This window comes from Chrysochloris asiatica, unplaced genomic scaffold (genome assembly GCF_000296735.1).
Source record: "Chrysochloris asiatica unplaced genomic scaffold, ChrAsi1.0 scaffold00110, whole genome shotgun sequence".
NCBI lineage: Eukaryota > Metazoa > Chordata > Mammalia > Afrosoricida > Chrysochloridae > Chrysochloris > Chrysochloris asiatica.
Genome location: NW_006408628.1, coordinates 8,230,412 through 8,246,918, shown reverse-complemented (window position 1 = coordinate 8,246,918; position 16,507 = coordinate 8,230,412). Strand labels below are relative to the sequence as shown.

Sequence of the window (16,507 nt, the reverse complement as noted above, 5' to 3'; positions counted from 1 at the left end):
CCTGGTGTGATGCTGTGGGTTAATATGCTGGACTGCAAGGTCAGTTTGAACCACAAGGTAGGCAGTTCAAGCTCAGCAGCCGTTCCTTGGAAACCTTATACAGGATCGCTGTGGGTCAGAACTGACTCAATGGCACTTAACAACACCAATAAGATATAGTTTAATTCTAAGCTTATAATAAGTTAACATTCAGAAATTTCAATGAAGTTCTCAGAGCCAAATTTATACCATATTCAACTTCTTTGCTCCCTCCCCTTGGCAAAGCCAGCCAATGCTTCCTGGTTTACTTCACTTGTACGTTTAGCCATGACTTACTTTTCTCAACTTGTGTCCCTCTTCCAAGCTGACACCAGGAAATGGTGGAGGCAACCTATCACTCATCAGACCTTCTCAACCTAGCAGCCTAAGGCCTGTGACAAAGTAACAAGCTTTCTATGGCTATCATAGGCTGGTTACTGTTTACCCACCCCAGGGAGCCACTGACTGTGTACTGAGTACTGTGCTCCAACCCAGAACGCTACTTACTCCACCCACTTGCGTGGGGGAAGGGCGTTGGTTCTGTGGTAGCTACCAGCATAGCAATATGTTCTAGAGTTCCAGTGCAAAAAACAACAACAAAAAGCACAGAATGGAAAGGAGATTTAAAAAATCTAGCTCACCATTTGTTTTCCCTTCCAAGGATTATTCTTATACTTACACCTCTAAAGAGAAAGTAATGTCTAAGGAGGACAATGACACAATTTTTTCTGTTGTCTGTTCAAAAGTTAACAATTCTTTTAAGAAAGTTACTTTCTAGCTGCTTTAAATGTAGGGTCAGGGTAATAGAGCCCCTGTTTCTTCTTTTTATCTGGTAAAGAGAAGGATTAGCTACTCCATTTGGCATAAGAATTCTTCATATTCTTTGTATGATTAGGTATTCTTCTCAAAGCTTTTCTTTTTCAGGTACAAGTATCCTGATTTCAAATTCTCTGTATCTTTCTCCTTCCCTAGAATTTATGTTATGGGCAATGCTGTACCAAAAATGTATTGAACTTCTGATCATATTCCTTATGACAAGTAGCCTTTTCCTTAATACACTTTTAACTCAAAAGCTACCACTTTTATTCAAGAAGACATAATAGGAATATCTGTAACATCATTCAACAATTATAATAAGGACCTAGTTTGTTAAAGCGAAGATCTCTGAAAAATGATTCAGGAACTGAGTCATACTTCCTGCTTTGAGACCCAACCACAATGTGTACACGCTGGTGTAACAGCGTTTTTTTCTTCCATAAATGGCTCTCCCCAGAGCAAATATAGCTCAACAGGAACCAAACCTGCTACTTAAGCTATCAAAAGCAGCCAATGAACAAGGCATCAGGAGTTTCAGAATGTCTGGACAGCCTTATTTCCTTTAAGGCAGATAAAGGCAGAAGAAAGAGATCCTTAAAGGCCACCTCTGAACAACATAAAATTACAATTTTTAAAGGGAAGATATGTGCCTACACTTTCTGAATGAGAAACTAACACAAGGTTGAGTGGTGCTTACAGAATACGACAGACTAGGAAGCAGGACCTGGTGGTGTAGTCTCTCCTGCCCCTGCCCCCAAAATAGCCAATGAAAACCTATGGTTAGCAGTGAAACACTGTCTGAAACAGAGCTAGAAGATGAGCTCCTCTGGTTGGAAGGCCTTCAAAATACAACCAGAGAAGAGCTGCCTCCTCAAAGTAATGTCAACTTTAATGATGTGGACTAAGTAAAGCGCTTGAAACCTTTACTTGTTGATGTGGTATGACTCAAAATGACAAGAGTTAGCTGTAAACATCCACTAGTAATGGAACATTACTACATGGAATATAAAAAGTATGAATCAAGGAAATTCAGAAGTTGTCAAAAATAAAATGGAATACTTAATAGGTATTGGCTACCTGAATCAGGTATCATACGGTGTACTAAACTGGGAATGACAAATTGAAGGGCACCAGTGTTGCGTTCAGAGTCAAATAGAACATTTCAAGATTCATCCTGAATGACAATGCTGTCAGTGATACGCCTACAAGGGAGACTAGTTAATACAACTACTATGAGGGGGCTTCAAAAAGTTTGTGGAAAGATGGAATGAAAATACAATGAAATTTGTTCACAGAGTTTGTAGCCTGCTCTTACTCAAATTTATACACCAACCACTAATACCAAAAATGAAGAAACTGAGATTTAAAAAAACCCAAAAACTTCTGAAGTCTGAAACTGATCAAACATCAACCAAGATAGATTAATATGACCTTGCGTATATCGCACCTCAATTTAGAGACCATTTCAAGAATAACTTTAATTCAGTGAATGAAATGACTGAATATCAAACAAGTTGTGAGACAATGTTATTGTTAAGTGCTGCCAAGTTGGTTCCGACCCATAGCGACCCTGAACAGTGTTTCTGAGACTATACATCTTTATGGGAGCAGAAAGCCTCATCTTTCACCCGTGGAGCAGCTGGTAGTTTCGAACTGCTGAACTTGAGGTTCGCAGCCCGATTCGTAACCACTATGCTACCAGAGCTCCTTGAGAGGATATCATATATAAAGAAAGCAAAAGATAGAGTTGAATAGAAGATCAATGGGCAGTTCAAGAAGACAAAGTCAAATATTATAATGAAATGTATAAAGACCTAGAGCTAGAAAACCAAAAGTGAAGAAGATGCTTGGTATTTTTCAAGCTGAAAGATCTGAAGGAAAAAAAAAAAAAATCAATCATCAAGTTAGAATATTAAAGGATGCTACAGGCAATAAGCAGTCCTGGTGTGGTGCTGTAGGACAAGCATTTGACCTCAAGATCGGTTTGAACCACAGTTGGTGTTCAAATTAACCAGCTGTTCTTCAGAAACCCTATACGTAAGTCGGAACCAACTTGATGGTACTTAACAAATGAGCAAAATATTGAAGGACACAGAAAATATAAGAAGATGAAGGGATACATAGTCAATGTATTAACAGTAACTGATGACCCACATTCATGGTACTAAAGGAAGAAGTCCAAATTGCATTAAAGCCACTGAAAAACAATGTTCTAGGAATTGATGGAATACCAACTGAGATTATTTTAAAAATGGTTGCATCAGTACACTGACAGGGAACTGGTAAAAATTCAAGCTGGATTCAGAAATGGACGTGGAATGATGGGTATCACTACTGATGTCAGATGGATCTTAGAGGAAAGCAGAGGATATTGACCATGCAAAGGCATTTGAATGTGTGGGTCAGGTTATAACAAATTATGGGTAACCTTATGAAGAACAGGAATTCTAAAATACTTAATGAGACTCATATAGAACCTGCACACAGTCTAAAAGGCAGTCATTTGATTAGAGCAAGGGTATACTGAATAGTTTAAAATCAGGGAATACCGATTACACCATAGACTGCCAAAAGAACAAACAAATGTCTTGAAAGAAGTACAACCTAAATGCTTTATAAGTGAGGACGATGAGACTTATTTTCACAAACTTGGGACGTGGTATCAGCAGGGTCCAGTCTCTGGAGAAGGAAATCATGGTTGGTAAAGGGTCAGTGAAAAAGAGGAAGACAGACCCTCAACGAGATGGACTGACACAGGAGCTGCAACAGAGGGCTCAAACGTTAAGGATTATGAGGATACCAGGACCAGGCAGCATTTCAGTCCGTTACACAGGGCTGCTACAAGTTAAAATCGACTCAAAAGTACCTAATAATAACAACAGTCTTCCAAGATCATTTAGCCAAATGCTACCACTTATAAAATCCTGGCAGTGAACATAACTTTAAAAAAAAGAAAGTAAAAAAAAGGCAAAGGCATTCACTCATTCCTTCAAGATTTTGATGAAGTTAGTATGCTTTGATAGATAGTATCTTTATTTCTTCACAGTAAGACAAATGCAGGCAAAGAGCCAAAATCTTTTTTAAGAAACACCCTTCTTTACATCATTATAGGAAATAAAGTCAAGAGTCTCTGAAGGTGGGGGGGGGGGTGAGTGAGGAGTGTGTGCTATGAATCTTCTATGAATGAAAAACTCCACATAAAAGTAGAAGAAGATATGAGTCCAAAGGAAAATGAAATGATGTAGAACTTACCTCATCAGCACCATGTGCCTGCAGCTCCTTGTAGAATTTCAAAGAGATACTGACCATTACTTTTGTTTTGTCTCCATTAGGATTTGAAATATGATAGAGGACCCCATCAAAATCTGTGACCGAAACAAACAAGACTGTTCAACCTGGGAATGGGGAGTAATATCCGTACGCAACTTCCTTGTTGCAGGCCACAAGGAAGGTGCACCCCCCGCGCCCCCCCCCAATAAGAAGGCATATAGTACAGTGGTATTTCTTTTAAATCCATGTGGGACACTAGCAGCAACACCAGGACAGAAATGCTCAGCATCCACCTCTCGGCTCTTTTCTAAAATCACAAAGTTATTCTGACCTTAATCACAGCTAGGGGTGAAAAAATTTAAAGAAATTTGAACAGTTTCGTGTTAAAAGTTAAAACAAAAAAACCCCACAAAAAACTATGGAATCCCACACCCACCATGCATCTTCAACAATGATCAAACCAGGGCCAATCCAGTTCCATCCAGACAAAAGTTCTGACCCTTGATGATTTATATTATTTCATCCATAAATACCTCAGAATCCATCACTAGAGGGTAAAGTATAGAAGGGTTCTGTTTTTAGGATTCAAATAAGGTCCACATAACGTATTTGTTTCTCACAAGTCTCTCTCAACCTATAGCGCTCCTCCCACCTGCTTTCTATCTTCCTGCAAATCATGGGACTTATCCTATACATCTCCTAAAAGTAGGATCTGAGTGCTGCTACTTTAGGGAGCTAGACTCAACGGCACTTAACAACACCAATGAGAGTCACAGAGGGAGAGCTAACATTGCTAGTCAGCAAGAGGGGAGAAAGATGGTACCTGGCCTTTAAGGCACAGCAATTCAAAGCTGCAAAGTCTTTCTTCCAAGATCATCTAGCCAAACTCCCTCATTTGATAGAGGCTGGTTGGGTAACTCCTTAAAAGGTTCCATGGTGGTGGTGGTTATGTGCCGTGAAGTCGGTTCCGATTCACAGCAATCCTGCACAGGGTTTCCAATACTGTAAATCTTTACGGAAATAGAAAACCTCATCTTTCTCCCTGGAACAGCTGGTAGTTTCGAACTGCTGACCCTGAGGTTAGCAGTCTGATTTGGAACCATTATGCTACCAGAGCTCCTTCAAAAGGTTACATAGCAAGTAAATAAATAGTATTAACACCTGACGTTTTATAAGGAATTGAACACACTATAACACCTCTCTCTAACTTGACAAACAAGCTTCCAGCATTTTCATGTTTCCCTACTACTCTAGTGCCAGGGAAACTAAAGCGATTGGCTACCTGAAGACAATAACGTAATCAAATAAAATAAACCAACCTTAGTTGGTACCACAAATTTCACGCCAAGGTATCTAAAATATCAACAGATAATTCCACACAATTAACTTAAATCCAATGTTAGTCACTGATGGATTAAATACTGATGGATTTTCATAGGAAAAGAACCTCAAAAAGACTTAACAATTGCATGATAGTACCCAAACCGGCAACGCTTATTTTAGAAACAATTTTCTTTTCTATTTTTTATATTGTGGCTTAACAGGGTTGATATAAAGATACTTACCTGCAAATGTTACTTCTACTGCTTCTGGTTTGTTTCTGCAAAACAAAACCAAGTCCCTTAGTTAAGATAACCTTATTGTGGCCTGTCTTCAAGGGAACTTGGAAATGGTCTTTATCTAGGATTGGCCTCTTCTGTACAAATTTTAAGCTTACTGCTGAACCAAGTACACAGTTCCACTTTCTCATGCACCCAAACCTTTGGGCTTGCTTAAAGCAGAGAATGGAAAAGGAACCAGGGCACTTAGAGCTTCTTTTTTTCCCCCTTTATTGTTTTTTCAGCTGCTGTCAAACATTCTTGGCATTCACCTTCATTCTAAATTCCCTAAGAACAGAATATACTTAGGTCTGTTTACACAAACAACAAAATGCCCTCTTTTGGTTAATGCTTCCCCATTAGGATAAAAACATTCAGTAGGTTAACTGTTAATAGTGCAGAATGGTTTTAATTAAAAGTGAAGGATGACTTCAGGTCATAAAACATAACAGCAAATTCTATTCTTATTTCAGAGTATTGGGCAATCTAGATAATCTCTAAATTCCCTACACATCATTCTTTCTCCCTTTACATCACCAAAATATTTACCATTATCCTTTAGGAAAGAAACCCTTGACTGATTCAATCCTAGTTGTGGGGCTTTACTGTTTGATTCTGAATTCCATCTCTGAACTTGCACAGAAAGCATAGCACCAAAGAACACTACAGAGAACAGTCCAGAAAAGTTTTCCAACTTAGCTTTTTTCATCAGGTTTATGTTTTGGGACACATTAATGCCTTTAAGTCTTTGTTTTACAAGTACTCATCTATAAAATGGAGTCCTGGTGTGGCACTGTGGGTTAATGTGCTGGAGTGCATAGTTGGTATGAACTGCAAGGTTGGCAGTTCAAGCTCACCAGTCACTTCTCGGAAACCCTATACAGGGTTGCTATGGGTCAGAACCAACTTGATGGCACTTAACAACATCATTTATAAAATGGGTGAGTACAAGTGATCCTACCTCATACAACTGCTGAAGAGAAAACAAGACAACAGACCTGAGGGAACTTATCCTGGAAGACAACAAGTACCTAATACTTTCTGTGCAACTCCCAGCTTAACCGGGTCCATGAGCTTCTACTGGTTAACTTCTGCCTAGTTATTACCTGGAAGGCAAGACACGCAACCTAGCTGCATACATCACAGTTTGTCTCCAGGGAAAAGTGTATTTACATGCTGTTCCTTCTCCTCAGAGCCCACTCCAAGATTCCAAATCCATTGCTATCGAGTTGGTTTTGAGTAACACTGTACAGGGTTTCGGAGGCTGTAAATCTTGTCAGAAAGTCTCACCTTTCTCCTGCATTGGAATGGCTGTTGGGTCTGAACTGTCAACTTTGCAGTCAGCAGTCCAGTGTTTACCCTACAGTACCATCAGAGTTCCTTTAGAGCCCATTGGTAGGAAACAAAAAAAGACACTCTAGCTACCTATAACTTAATTGATTCTACTTTGTTTTATAGGCTAGCAGATAAAAATACATAACACGATTTATGGCTATTTAGAGTTTCTGAGGAGAAGCTGGTAACTCTGAACTGCCAACCCTGAGATTCAAACTGGCCTTGCTGTCCCAGTGCTTATCCTACAGCACCATACTGTGTTGTTAAGTGCTATTGAGTTGGTTCCAATTCATAGCAAACCCTGTACAGGGTTTCCGAGGTGTTTTATCTTCACAGGAGTAGAAAGCCTCATCTTTCTCCCATGGAGCGGGCTCAGACTGTGGACCTTGTTGTTCATAGTCCAATGCTTACTGTAGGGAGCAGCCACTGTGCTCCCACTATGTTAATGCTACTGAAAAATCAACCTATATCAATCACACATAAAGTTCCACCCCACTTCTTCAAAGCCATCCAGATGTAACTAAGGAAAAACACTACGGATGGCTCTAAGAATGGAAATAGTGAGTTTATAGGGGGGAGTGAATTCAGAATACACTGAAAGTAACTGGGTTGAAAATTTAAATAGCTTCTGAGCTGTCATTTTGAAGTTGTACTCAGGAGACAAAGCAATGAGTGACCCCCAATCATTCTTTATCTCTAAAAAACAAGAGCACAGAAATAGACATGTTCACCTACAGCCCATTTGAATGAAAATATTGAGGTGCACAAGGGAGGGAACACTAGAGTACATTTTCCTGGAAAAGTCTGGCTCTGCCTTAGCAACAAGGTAGAGGCTTCCAAAGGTCACCTACATTCCATAATTCAGTATGCAGTCTTGTTTGTTTACACTGGTGGTAGTGGTGGTAGTGGTAGTAGTGGTAGTGTGCCATGGAGTCAGTTCCAACTCACAACGACCCTGTATTGGGTGGGTTTCTGAGGCTGTCAATCTTTATGGGAGCAGAAAGCCTCATCTTTCTGTTGTGGCAGTTTCGAACTGCTGAACTTGAGGTTAGCAGGCTGACACGTAACCACTGTGCTACCAGAGCTCCTTGTTTTATAAACTACTAGGCTTTAATTCAACTAATGAAAAGACTGAGCTTCCCACTCTCCCACTTCATCAACAGATCTGTGAAAAAAACAACAACAAATAACCTTAGGATTCTAGGCTATAAACATTCTGAGTGTCTGAAATTCTGGATTTCTCTAGACCACATAGTTCCTGAGCACATATTCTCAGTAAGAGAAGTCGCTAAGATCAATACTAAGTGGCTTGCTACCTTAGGAATATTTGTCGAATCACTACCATTAATATTTTAGTGCACAATTTGTGGCAGCACAAAAGGTTGCAGAGGAATGTTGCTGAGGAGAGCATTAGGCCAAAGGGGATCTCATTAGAAGTCAGCTGGGAGTTAGAGAACTTGGTGCCTCAACAAGGAGTACTGAAGTCCTGGGTTTGAAATTTACCACACAGAATTTCTCAATTCCAAGACAAAGTGTTTGCAATTTACTTTTGTGATTTAAACTCTCCAAGATAGGGAGGAGTAAGACTAATCTGGGGGAAAGTGTACCATTTGGACTCAAATAGAAATGACTAAATTATTTACTGTTCTATCATCTGATAAAATTTCAGATATGGGGCAATTTAATCACAGGAAAAAATACACAAGTCCTTTAGACTTTAGAGTTGACTGTTGGAACTCAAGTTCTCTCATTTACTGGCTTTGTAAGCACAGGCAAGCTTATTCAAATGTTGCTGGACTTCAAATTATGCTTCTGTAAAATGAAGATAAAAACATAGGAGGCTGTTGTGAATACTACGTAAGATCATATGGGGAGGGGGGGAGCCTTTAAAAAGTTGGGGAAAGATGGAATAAAAAGATAATGTAATTTTCCCATAAAGTTTCTGATCTCCCCTTGTATATGCAGCGTTTTTGAACCAATGAAATTTGAGCAGATTACAAGTATGCTGAGATGACACCATTAGCCTTTAGGGCAGTGTTACGGCAGGGTCTCTGGCTAGACCACTTATCCCAACGTGCCATGCACATACAGGGTCAGGTTCTGGGGATGCCTTATCATAAACGAGGTCAGGAACTGCCAGCAAAGAGTGCCTAGAACAGTAATTAACGTTGTTAGGAGCTTTAGAGTTAGGTTCAACTCAGAGTGACCCTGCTTTATAAGGTTTCTTAAGCTATAAATCTTTATGGAAGCAGAAAGTCTCATCTTTCCCCTTTGGAGGGGATGGTGGGTATGAACTGCACACCTTGTGATTAGCTTGTTGTTATTAAGTGCCATGTAGTTGGTCCTGACTCATAGCAGCCCTGTATAGGGTTTCTGCAGAGTGGCTGGGGGGTTTGAACCACCAACTTTGTGGTTCAAACTGACCTTGAGGTCCAGCAGTCTAGTGCTTTATCTTACAGGACCAGTAGTGCTCCTCTCATTAGCATTACAGAAATGGGGATTTACAACACATAGGTTAATTAATTACATTAGATCAGGGCTGATCACACCAGATCACATAGTTGTTGTGAAGTGCTCATAGCGACCTTGTATAGGGTTTCAGAGGAATGGCTGGTGCGTTTGAAGCACAGATCTTGTGGTTAGTAGTTCAATGTTTATCTTACAGCACTACACTAGGACACCAGATCATACTGTTGTGAAGTGCTGTCAAGTTGGTACCGACTCATGGTTACCTTTTGAGGAACAGCGGGTGGGTTTGAACTGCTGATCTTGTGGTTCGCAGTCCAGTGCTGATTCTACAGCGCCACCGTAGGAGTCACATACTCAATAAATAAGGAGCCCTGGTGGTGCAAAGAGTTCAGCTTCGAACCAAAAGGTTGTAAAGGTTTTTGGTTCAGACTCACCCAGGGGCTCTGCCACAGAAAGACCTGGTGACATGCTTCTGTAAAGACTGTTGTTACTGTTAGGTGCCATCAAGTTGGTTCTGACTAACAGCAACTCTGTATAGGGTTTCTGAGGAGTAGCTGGTAGGTTTGAGCTGCTGACCCTGTGGTTTGCAACCCAGTGCTGATCCTACAGCATGGCATACCACATTACAGCCTATGTGATAGTTCCTTGTCACCTGGGGTTGTTATGAGTCACAATTAACTTGATAGCACCTAACAACTCAAAGGTTTACTCCCTCCTTGAGCCTCAAGAGGCTGTAATTTCTTCAATAGTAAATGGGAGCTGTGTACATTTTGAAAAGAACTAAAACCATGTTAAACCAGGTAGCACAATGCACGGTTCATAGAAGTGATCAATGAGTATTTCTTTTCCTAGGTGGAGTGAGAGGAGACCAGAATTTGAAGCTGTAGTCGAGAGAGGTTTGGGATTGTTCTAACTTCCAGAATCAGGAACTGGTTAGTAGTACAAGTAGAAACAGAACCTCTTAATTGTTGTCAGACTGTTGTAATGTCTGGAATCTCAGAACAAGTCAGCTGAGTTAAGTCCTTAAGGTTACTGACTGGACAGACCAAGACACTAAAACCTATTAATGGCTTATTCTTTCAGATGCGTTCAATTTATTCAGATGGTTATCAAGAGCTATCCTTAACATCTTTGAGAAAAAAATGATCTTCCCTCCTTTACGTCTAAGGAAGCTTCTGGAATGTCACTAATAGTCAATAAAGGATTCTGGAGTTTTTATTCTTGAATGCATCCAAGGATCCAACTACCTATTTGGGCATTTATCCCACTTCCAGTTACCCTTTTCATGAGCAGGATTAGAGAAATTATCCAATTCTCAAGATATAAATGGAGTCCTGGTGTGGCGCTGTGGGCTAATGCGTCAGACTGCAAAGTTATTTGAACTGCAAGGTCAGTGGTTCATGCTCACCAGCTGCTCCTTGGAAACCCTATATAGGTTCCCTATGGGTCAGCATCAACTTGACAGCACTTAACAACAACAACAACAAGATATAAATAGCTGATCACTTTCCTATAACTCCTCTACAAAGCTCCCACCATCCTTCCCGAGCAAGTATACAAAAGGGCCTATTAGATAACAGGTGGTCCTGCGTTCTTCCAAGCCACATCTCAAAAGAGGGAGAACAAAGAGAACTAAAAGCTGATTCATACAATGTCAGAAAAGTGAAAAGCTCCTCAAGAAATCAAGAATCTTTCTATCTGGTTTCATTCACTACTTGAGGAAAACAATGTCTCTCTCTCTACATGATGATGTTGGATAAACAAAGATCACTACATTTATAGACCTCCACCCTTACGGAGTAGTTATCAGTCTGGTGACAGCTTTATGCCCAAAGTGGTCTCAAGCAGGCCAGCAGTATGTAACTACAACCATCTGTAAAAAGATCAACCAGATTGTAGCAAGTCGGCCACTTCTAAATACTTTTAAAAATGTCCTAATTCCAAATCACTTCAAACCAGACTGTCTCTCTGAGGACATATGCAGTATTTTTGGGAACGGGAACAGGGTATCAGCAAGATTTAATTTATTCCTTTCTCAAATTTCTCCTCCCACAGTCTTCGCCCACCCCAACTGGCACTGCTTGCTTACTGAGCTTCACTCCCCCTCACTGAACCACAGTTCCCCACAATCTGCACAGGCAGTGGCAAGGAGCCAGTACGCACTTAAAACCAACAGCAATTTTCATCTGACAGCATTTCCTCAATTTGGAACTCCAGCCTCTAGCTACATTGATAGGCCTAGCTTCTGAGGCTGAAAAGGTTCCTGGTGTGTAAACAGTTACAAAAGAATTCAATTAATTTGCCATATTACTTCTGCTTTAATTGGGGCCTAGTTAAGAATTCCTAAATGAAAAGGCACTGCTGTTGATAAAGACTTGAGCATGGGGTTACTTGCAGGTTTGCATACAGTTTTTTCATTAGTCACATCTTCTTAGGTTGAAGGCTGTTGGAAAGACAATTTATTAACTAAATTATCATTTTGTGAGATAATATGGATCTCTCCTAGTTGTGTGGCAGAAAAAAACAAAACGCGATTTGTTTGGAATGAATCTTAACACTGCCTGAACTGTCTCCAAATTAAAAGGTTATCATGATTTTAAAATGTATTCACTTAAACAGTTGGATGACAGAGTTGTTTTACCAAAAGGAAACTGAGACTTTTAATAAGATGTCACAGGCAGGAAGATCAGAGCAGGATGATGAGAGACATTATTAAAAAAAATATCACCCCCAAAAGGAAAATTAATGCAACTGCATTCTGAATTATATACCACAGAATTATATTTATGACGATCTCATGCTACATTTTCAGCAGCTAGACTAGTGTTGTAGAGTTCTGGTGTGGTGCGGTAGGATAAGGCCGTTCCTTGGAAACACTGTACAGGGTGGCTATGAATCAGAACTGACTCGACAGCACCTCACAGTCCAGTGTTGTTCAACAGAAATCACTCTAAGCAATAATGGAAATGTTCTACACTTGCTGTCTTATACATTATCTATGTATGGGAACCGAGCCCTAGAAATATGGCTAGTGGGACTGAGGAACTTCATTTTTAATTTCTTTCATTTAAATTATTTTTGTGTAAATTCAAATAGCCACATGTAGCTAGTGGCTATTGTATTGGACAGTCCAGAGCTGGAGGAGCCTTCTAGAAAAGGCTGCTGAGCCAAGCTTGCTTGCTTTCTTTCCCCAAATGGTTTGCTCTGAGCAGTGTAAAGCAGGGTGGAGCTGACCTCTCCCAACAGGATCCCACTGGCAATGCCTTTCAAACTCTCGGAATTTCTCCTTCAAGCTATTTTTTTCATTGCTTTTCTCTATCTCCCATCTCACCGCTTAGTTTTACTCTCGGAGACTTCCTCCTCTAATCCCCCTCCCCACCCCCATCTCGTGCTGGTAAAACCCCAAAACCAAACCGGTTGCTGTTGAATCAATTTTGACTCATAGCAACCGTATAGGGCAGGGTAGAAGAGTCCCATAGGGGTTTCCCAAGGTGTAATCTTTCTGAAAATAGATGGCCGTATCTTTCTCCCATGGGACAAATGATGGGTTCCAAACTGCCGACCTTTTGGTTAGCAGTCACACGCTTAACCACTGTGTTACTAGGGCTCCTTTGAGTCTGGTAGAATCACATAAATGTTTATGATTAACTAGACATCCTCTGCTGGAAGTTCTGGCACAGGTAAGCGCTATAATAAATATTTAACTGTTTCATGACTGCCTCACTTGACTGGTATGCCTGGAAACTCACACTTAGCTTGGAAGCAGGCTTCTGCTGGGAGTTCTGTTTGCATTCCCAGTGTGGTGCTGGAGGATAAGCACTGGACAGCAAGGTCAGTTTGAACTAAAAGGTCGGCAGTTCAAAGCTACCAGTCGCTCCTTGGAAACCCTACACAGGGTCTCTATGAGTCAGAACTGACTTGTTTTTAAAATATTTTCCAAGTGTTTTTTAGCAGGGTATGCTTTATAGTCCTTTTATGCACCTGTCAAAGGGGGAGATGGGTCAGAATAAAAGCCCCAGCTCACTACCCACACCCAATATGGAACACCAGCACAATGCGTATCTGTTCTAACTTATGCCATCCCGACTTGTTGTTGTTAAGTGCTGTTGAGTTGATTCCGACCCATAGTGAGTCTGTACAGGGTTTCCAAGGAGCAGCTGGTGAGCTTGAGCCATCGACCTTGCAGTCTGACGCATTAACCCACAGTGCCACACTAGGACTCTGAGGGCCTGCTTTGGCCTCTCTTAAATAGTTAGCTGCTCTTTCTAAGAGTCACTTGCTGAAGATAAAAAGAGCAAAAAGTTCCAACAGTGAGCCACATTTAGGAATCACGAGTTATTAGTACACAAATAGATGTGAACAGAACTCTGACAACCAAAGCATGCCTCTACCTGAAAAGACACAGATGATTATCTTGTAGATCTGCTCAGAACCACCCAGGTCTCATTCCTTGCTAGGCTAGACTTGTGACTGCATTAAGATAGGCTGGGAAAATGCAGAAGTTAGCTAGCTAACTTCCTCCTGTGTGCTCCACTACTCAAAAATAGTACACAGCAATTACCCAAATAAGACCTTGGGCCGCTTCACTTGAATTCTTTAAAATGCAGAGGAAATGGCATGAGAGACTGATGAGAAGCAGCAAGTTAGCCTAAAATATAAGCAGCTGCAGCCCGGCCAGGAAACAGTCCTGCTCACTACATGTATTACTTTTGTCTTACAGATAAAATCTGTGGGTTTAAAATAAGAAAGATAGTAAATACAGTATAATATAGTCAATTTAAGCAGTGGGCTAGAATAACCTTTTTTTTTTTTTTTTGAATTTTTGAAACTGCCTTCAAGCCACAAGTTCCTTCTCATCACTTAGAATTTCCCTTCTGCCAAGCCTCTCCCCCCCCCCACCTTTGTGGATCTCCAAGCATCTACTTTTCGTACTACTTCCCAGTTCATCTGAGATAGTTTGCATTTAGTTCCTCAACTGCAAGATGTGAAGTCCCATCCTCACAAATGGGGAATTGCAGATAAAGCCAATCCGTTGACCTCATGTTTAAAAAATTATATTGAAAAAACAGTGCAGCTCTGCGGGAGGGGCTGCTATCGTCTACTGATTCTTGGGGGTAACTGAGAAGACTGCCTTGGAAAAATCTTCCAAGTCCATCTTTAAAAAGAACAATGGGAGGGTTAGCTAATGACTTTAGAGACCTTAGAGGCAATCTTTAGGGTGTCACTGGGCTAGGATCATCACAGAAGAAATCTCAGGCCAGAGAGAATTTAAAAGAACTACCAGATAAAGGCTAGTGGATGCGGAAGGAGCATTAGAACCTCGGAAGACAGATAAGGAAGGGGTGTGGATGGAGGGGCTGTCAGCTTTGCTTGAGAAATGTAGTGGGGGGGGGGGGGACTATAAGATCACGCTTTTCCGGTTGCAAGACTGGTTCTGAGTGGGGAGTGGAACCAGTGGGGAGGAAGCCAAAGCTTTCAGTTTTCCCTCTTGCTCCTTCTTCAGGACGGAGAGTAGGGAGGGTGCAGGAATGCTGGTGGTGATCTAGGCCTACATTTTCTTCTCTTCTCCAACCCTGGAAACCCCTGCAAACTCCATCCAAACAAATGGGTTCTCTCCGGGTTCAGAACAATGACGGGGACTAGGGGGAAGAGGGTCCCTCCTCGCTCCAGGGCTCAAAGGCATCTTCCAGCCAGTTCAGACCTAAACTGCCCTTATGCCCTACAGGTCTCCCTGAGGCACGCGCACTCCTGTCCACTCTCTGCTTCCGCATCCCTCAGCCTCGCCCCACGCATCTCTGGCCCTCACCCCACCGCACCCAATCGCCTCCCACGTCTCCCTCACCAGGGCGGCCCCCCATCTCTCTTCTCGAGGGGTGGGGATCTTGAATGGTACTGGGGATTGGCAGGGGTCAGCTCTGCCTCCGCTGCCTGCCCCCCGCCCCTCACCCCCGTCCCCGGCGCGCGCTCACCCGGCGGCCGCGTTCTCGAACTTGAGCGCGAGCGTCTCCTCGATGATGCGGTTGTTCACCTCCAGCAGGATCATGGCGGCGGCTGCCCCGGGCAGGGGAAGGAGAAATGAGGGCGGGTGAGGGTGGGTAAGGAAGGGAAGGACGGAGGGAGCGGCCCTGTTGCCCCCTGACGAGGGGGGCTAGGTGGGGTAGTAGGTGAGGGGAAAGGGGGTGAGGGATGGGGTAAGGGGAAGGCCCGCGCGTTGGCCCGCGTACGCACTCACTGAGGAGACACCCGCCACCCAACCGACCTGGCCCCCGAAGCCTGAACCCGCCTGCCGAGCCGCCGCCGCCGCCTCACCGACAAGCCCGGTCCCCGCCCAGCCCCCGGCTCTAGCCGGCCACTTCCGCTCTCACACCCACTTCCGCTCGCCGTCCGGACGCGCGGCCCCGAGGCCTCATTTCCGCTCCGTCCCAAGTGCACGCGCACGCAGAGTCCTGGATACCAACCTTACGCATGCGTGATGTCGCCGCCCCGCCTCCAGTTTCCCACAGAGGATCCTAACTTCCAGCCACTAAGTCTATCCTCCTCACAGCTGTCATTCCCTGAGGGCTCCCTCACTATCCTAAGCCGCCCTCCGCCTGGTCCCAGAGGATCTGCTCCACCCTTCCAGCCTTGATTTTTCAGATATCTCGCTCAGCCGGCGTCTTTGCTCTCGGCACCTGTTGGTTCTTGGTGTCCCTTCCTCATTCCAAGCTAATGTCTGCCCAGTGGCACCATCGAACATTCATTTTTCAACAGATACTTACTAGGCTTCATCTCTGTGCAGATAATACAGTGGTGAAAAAAATAGATGCGGTCCTTCCCTCTAGAAGTTTGTTGTTGCTGTTAAGTGTTGTCGAGTCGGTTCTGACTTATAACGACCCTGTATAGGGTTTCTGGTGTGGCTCTGTGGGTTAATGCGCCAGATTGCAAAGCCGTTTGAACTGCAAGGTCGGCGTTTCCAACTCATCATCCTGGAAAACCCTATGCAGGGTCACTGTAGATTGGAA

The 16,507-nt window shown here is 42.6% G+C and overlaps 1 protein-coding gene across 1 annotated transcript in view; it reads right to left on the bottom strand.

Moving 5' to 3' along the window:
* The window catches only part of ARPC2 (actin related protein 2/3 complex, subunit 2, 34kDa), a 37,638-nt gene extending 21,833 nt beyond the window's left edge, over positions 1-15,805 (bottom strand). Inside the window, exons 1-4 of the mRNA XM_006867801.1 lie at positions 15,766-15,805; positions 15,476-15,557; positions 5,670-5,704; positions 4,087-4,199 (exon numbers count right to left, since the gene is read on the bottom strand). Of these exons, the coding sequence (XP_006867863.1) occupies positions 4,087-4,199; positions 5,670-5,704; positions 15,476-15,549 (222 nt within the window). The 5' untranslated portion in view covers positions 15,550-15,557; positions 15,766-15,805. The remainder of the gene's footprint in view (positions 1-4,086; positions 4,200-5,669; positions 5,705-15,475; positions 15,558-15,765) is intronic.
* Between the last annotated feature and the right edge of the window lie 702 nt (positions 15,806-16,507).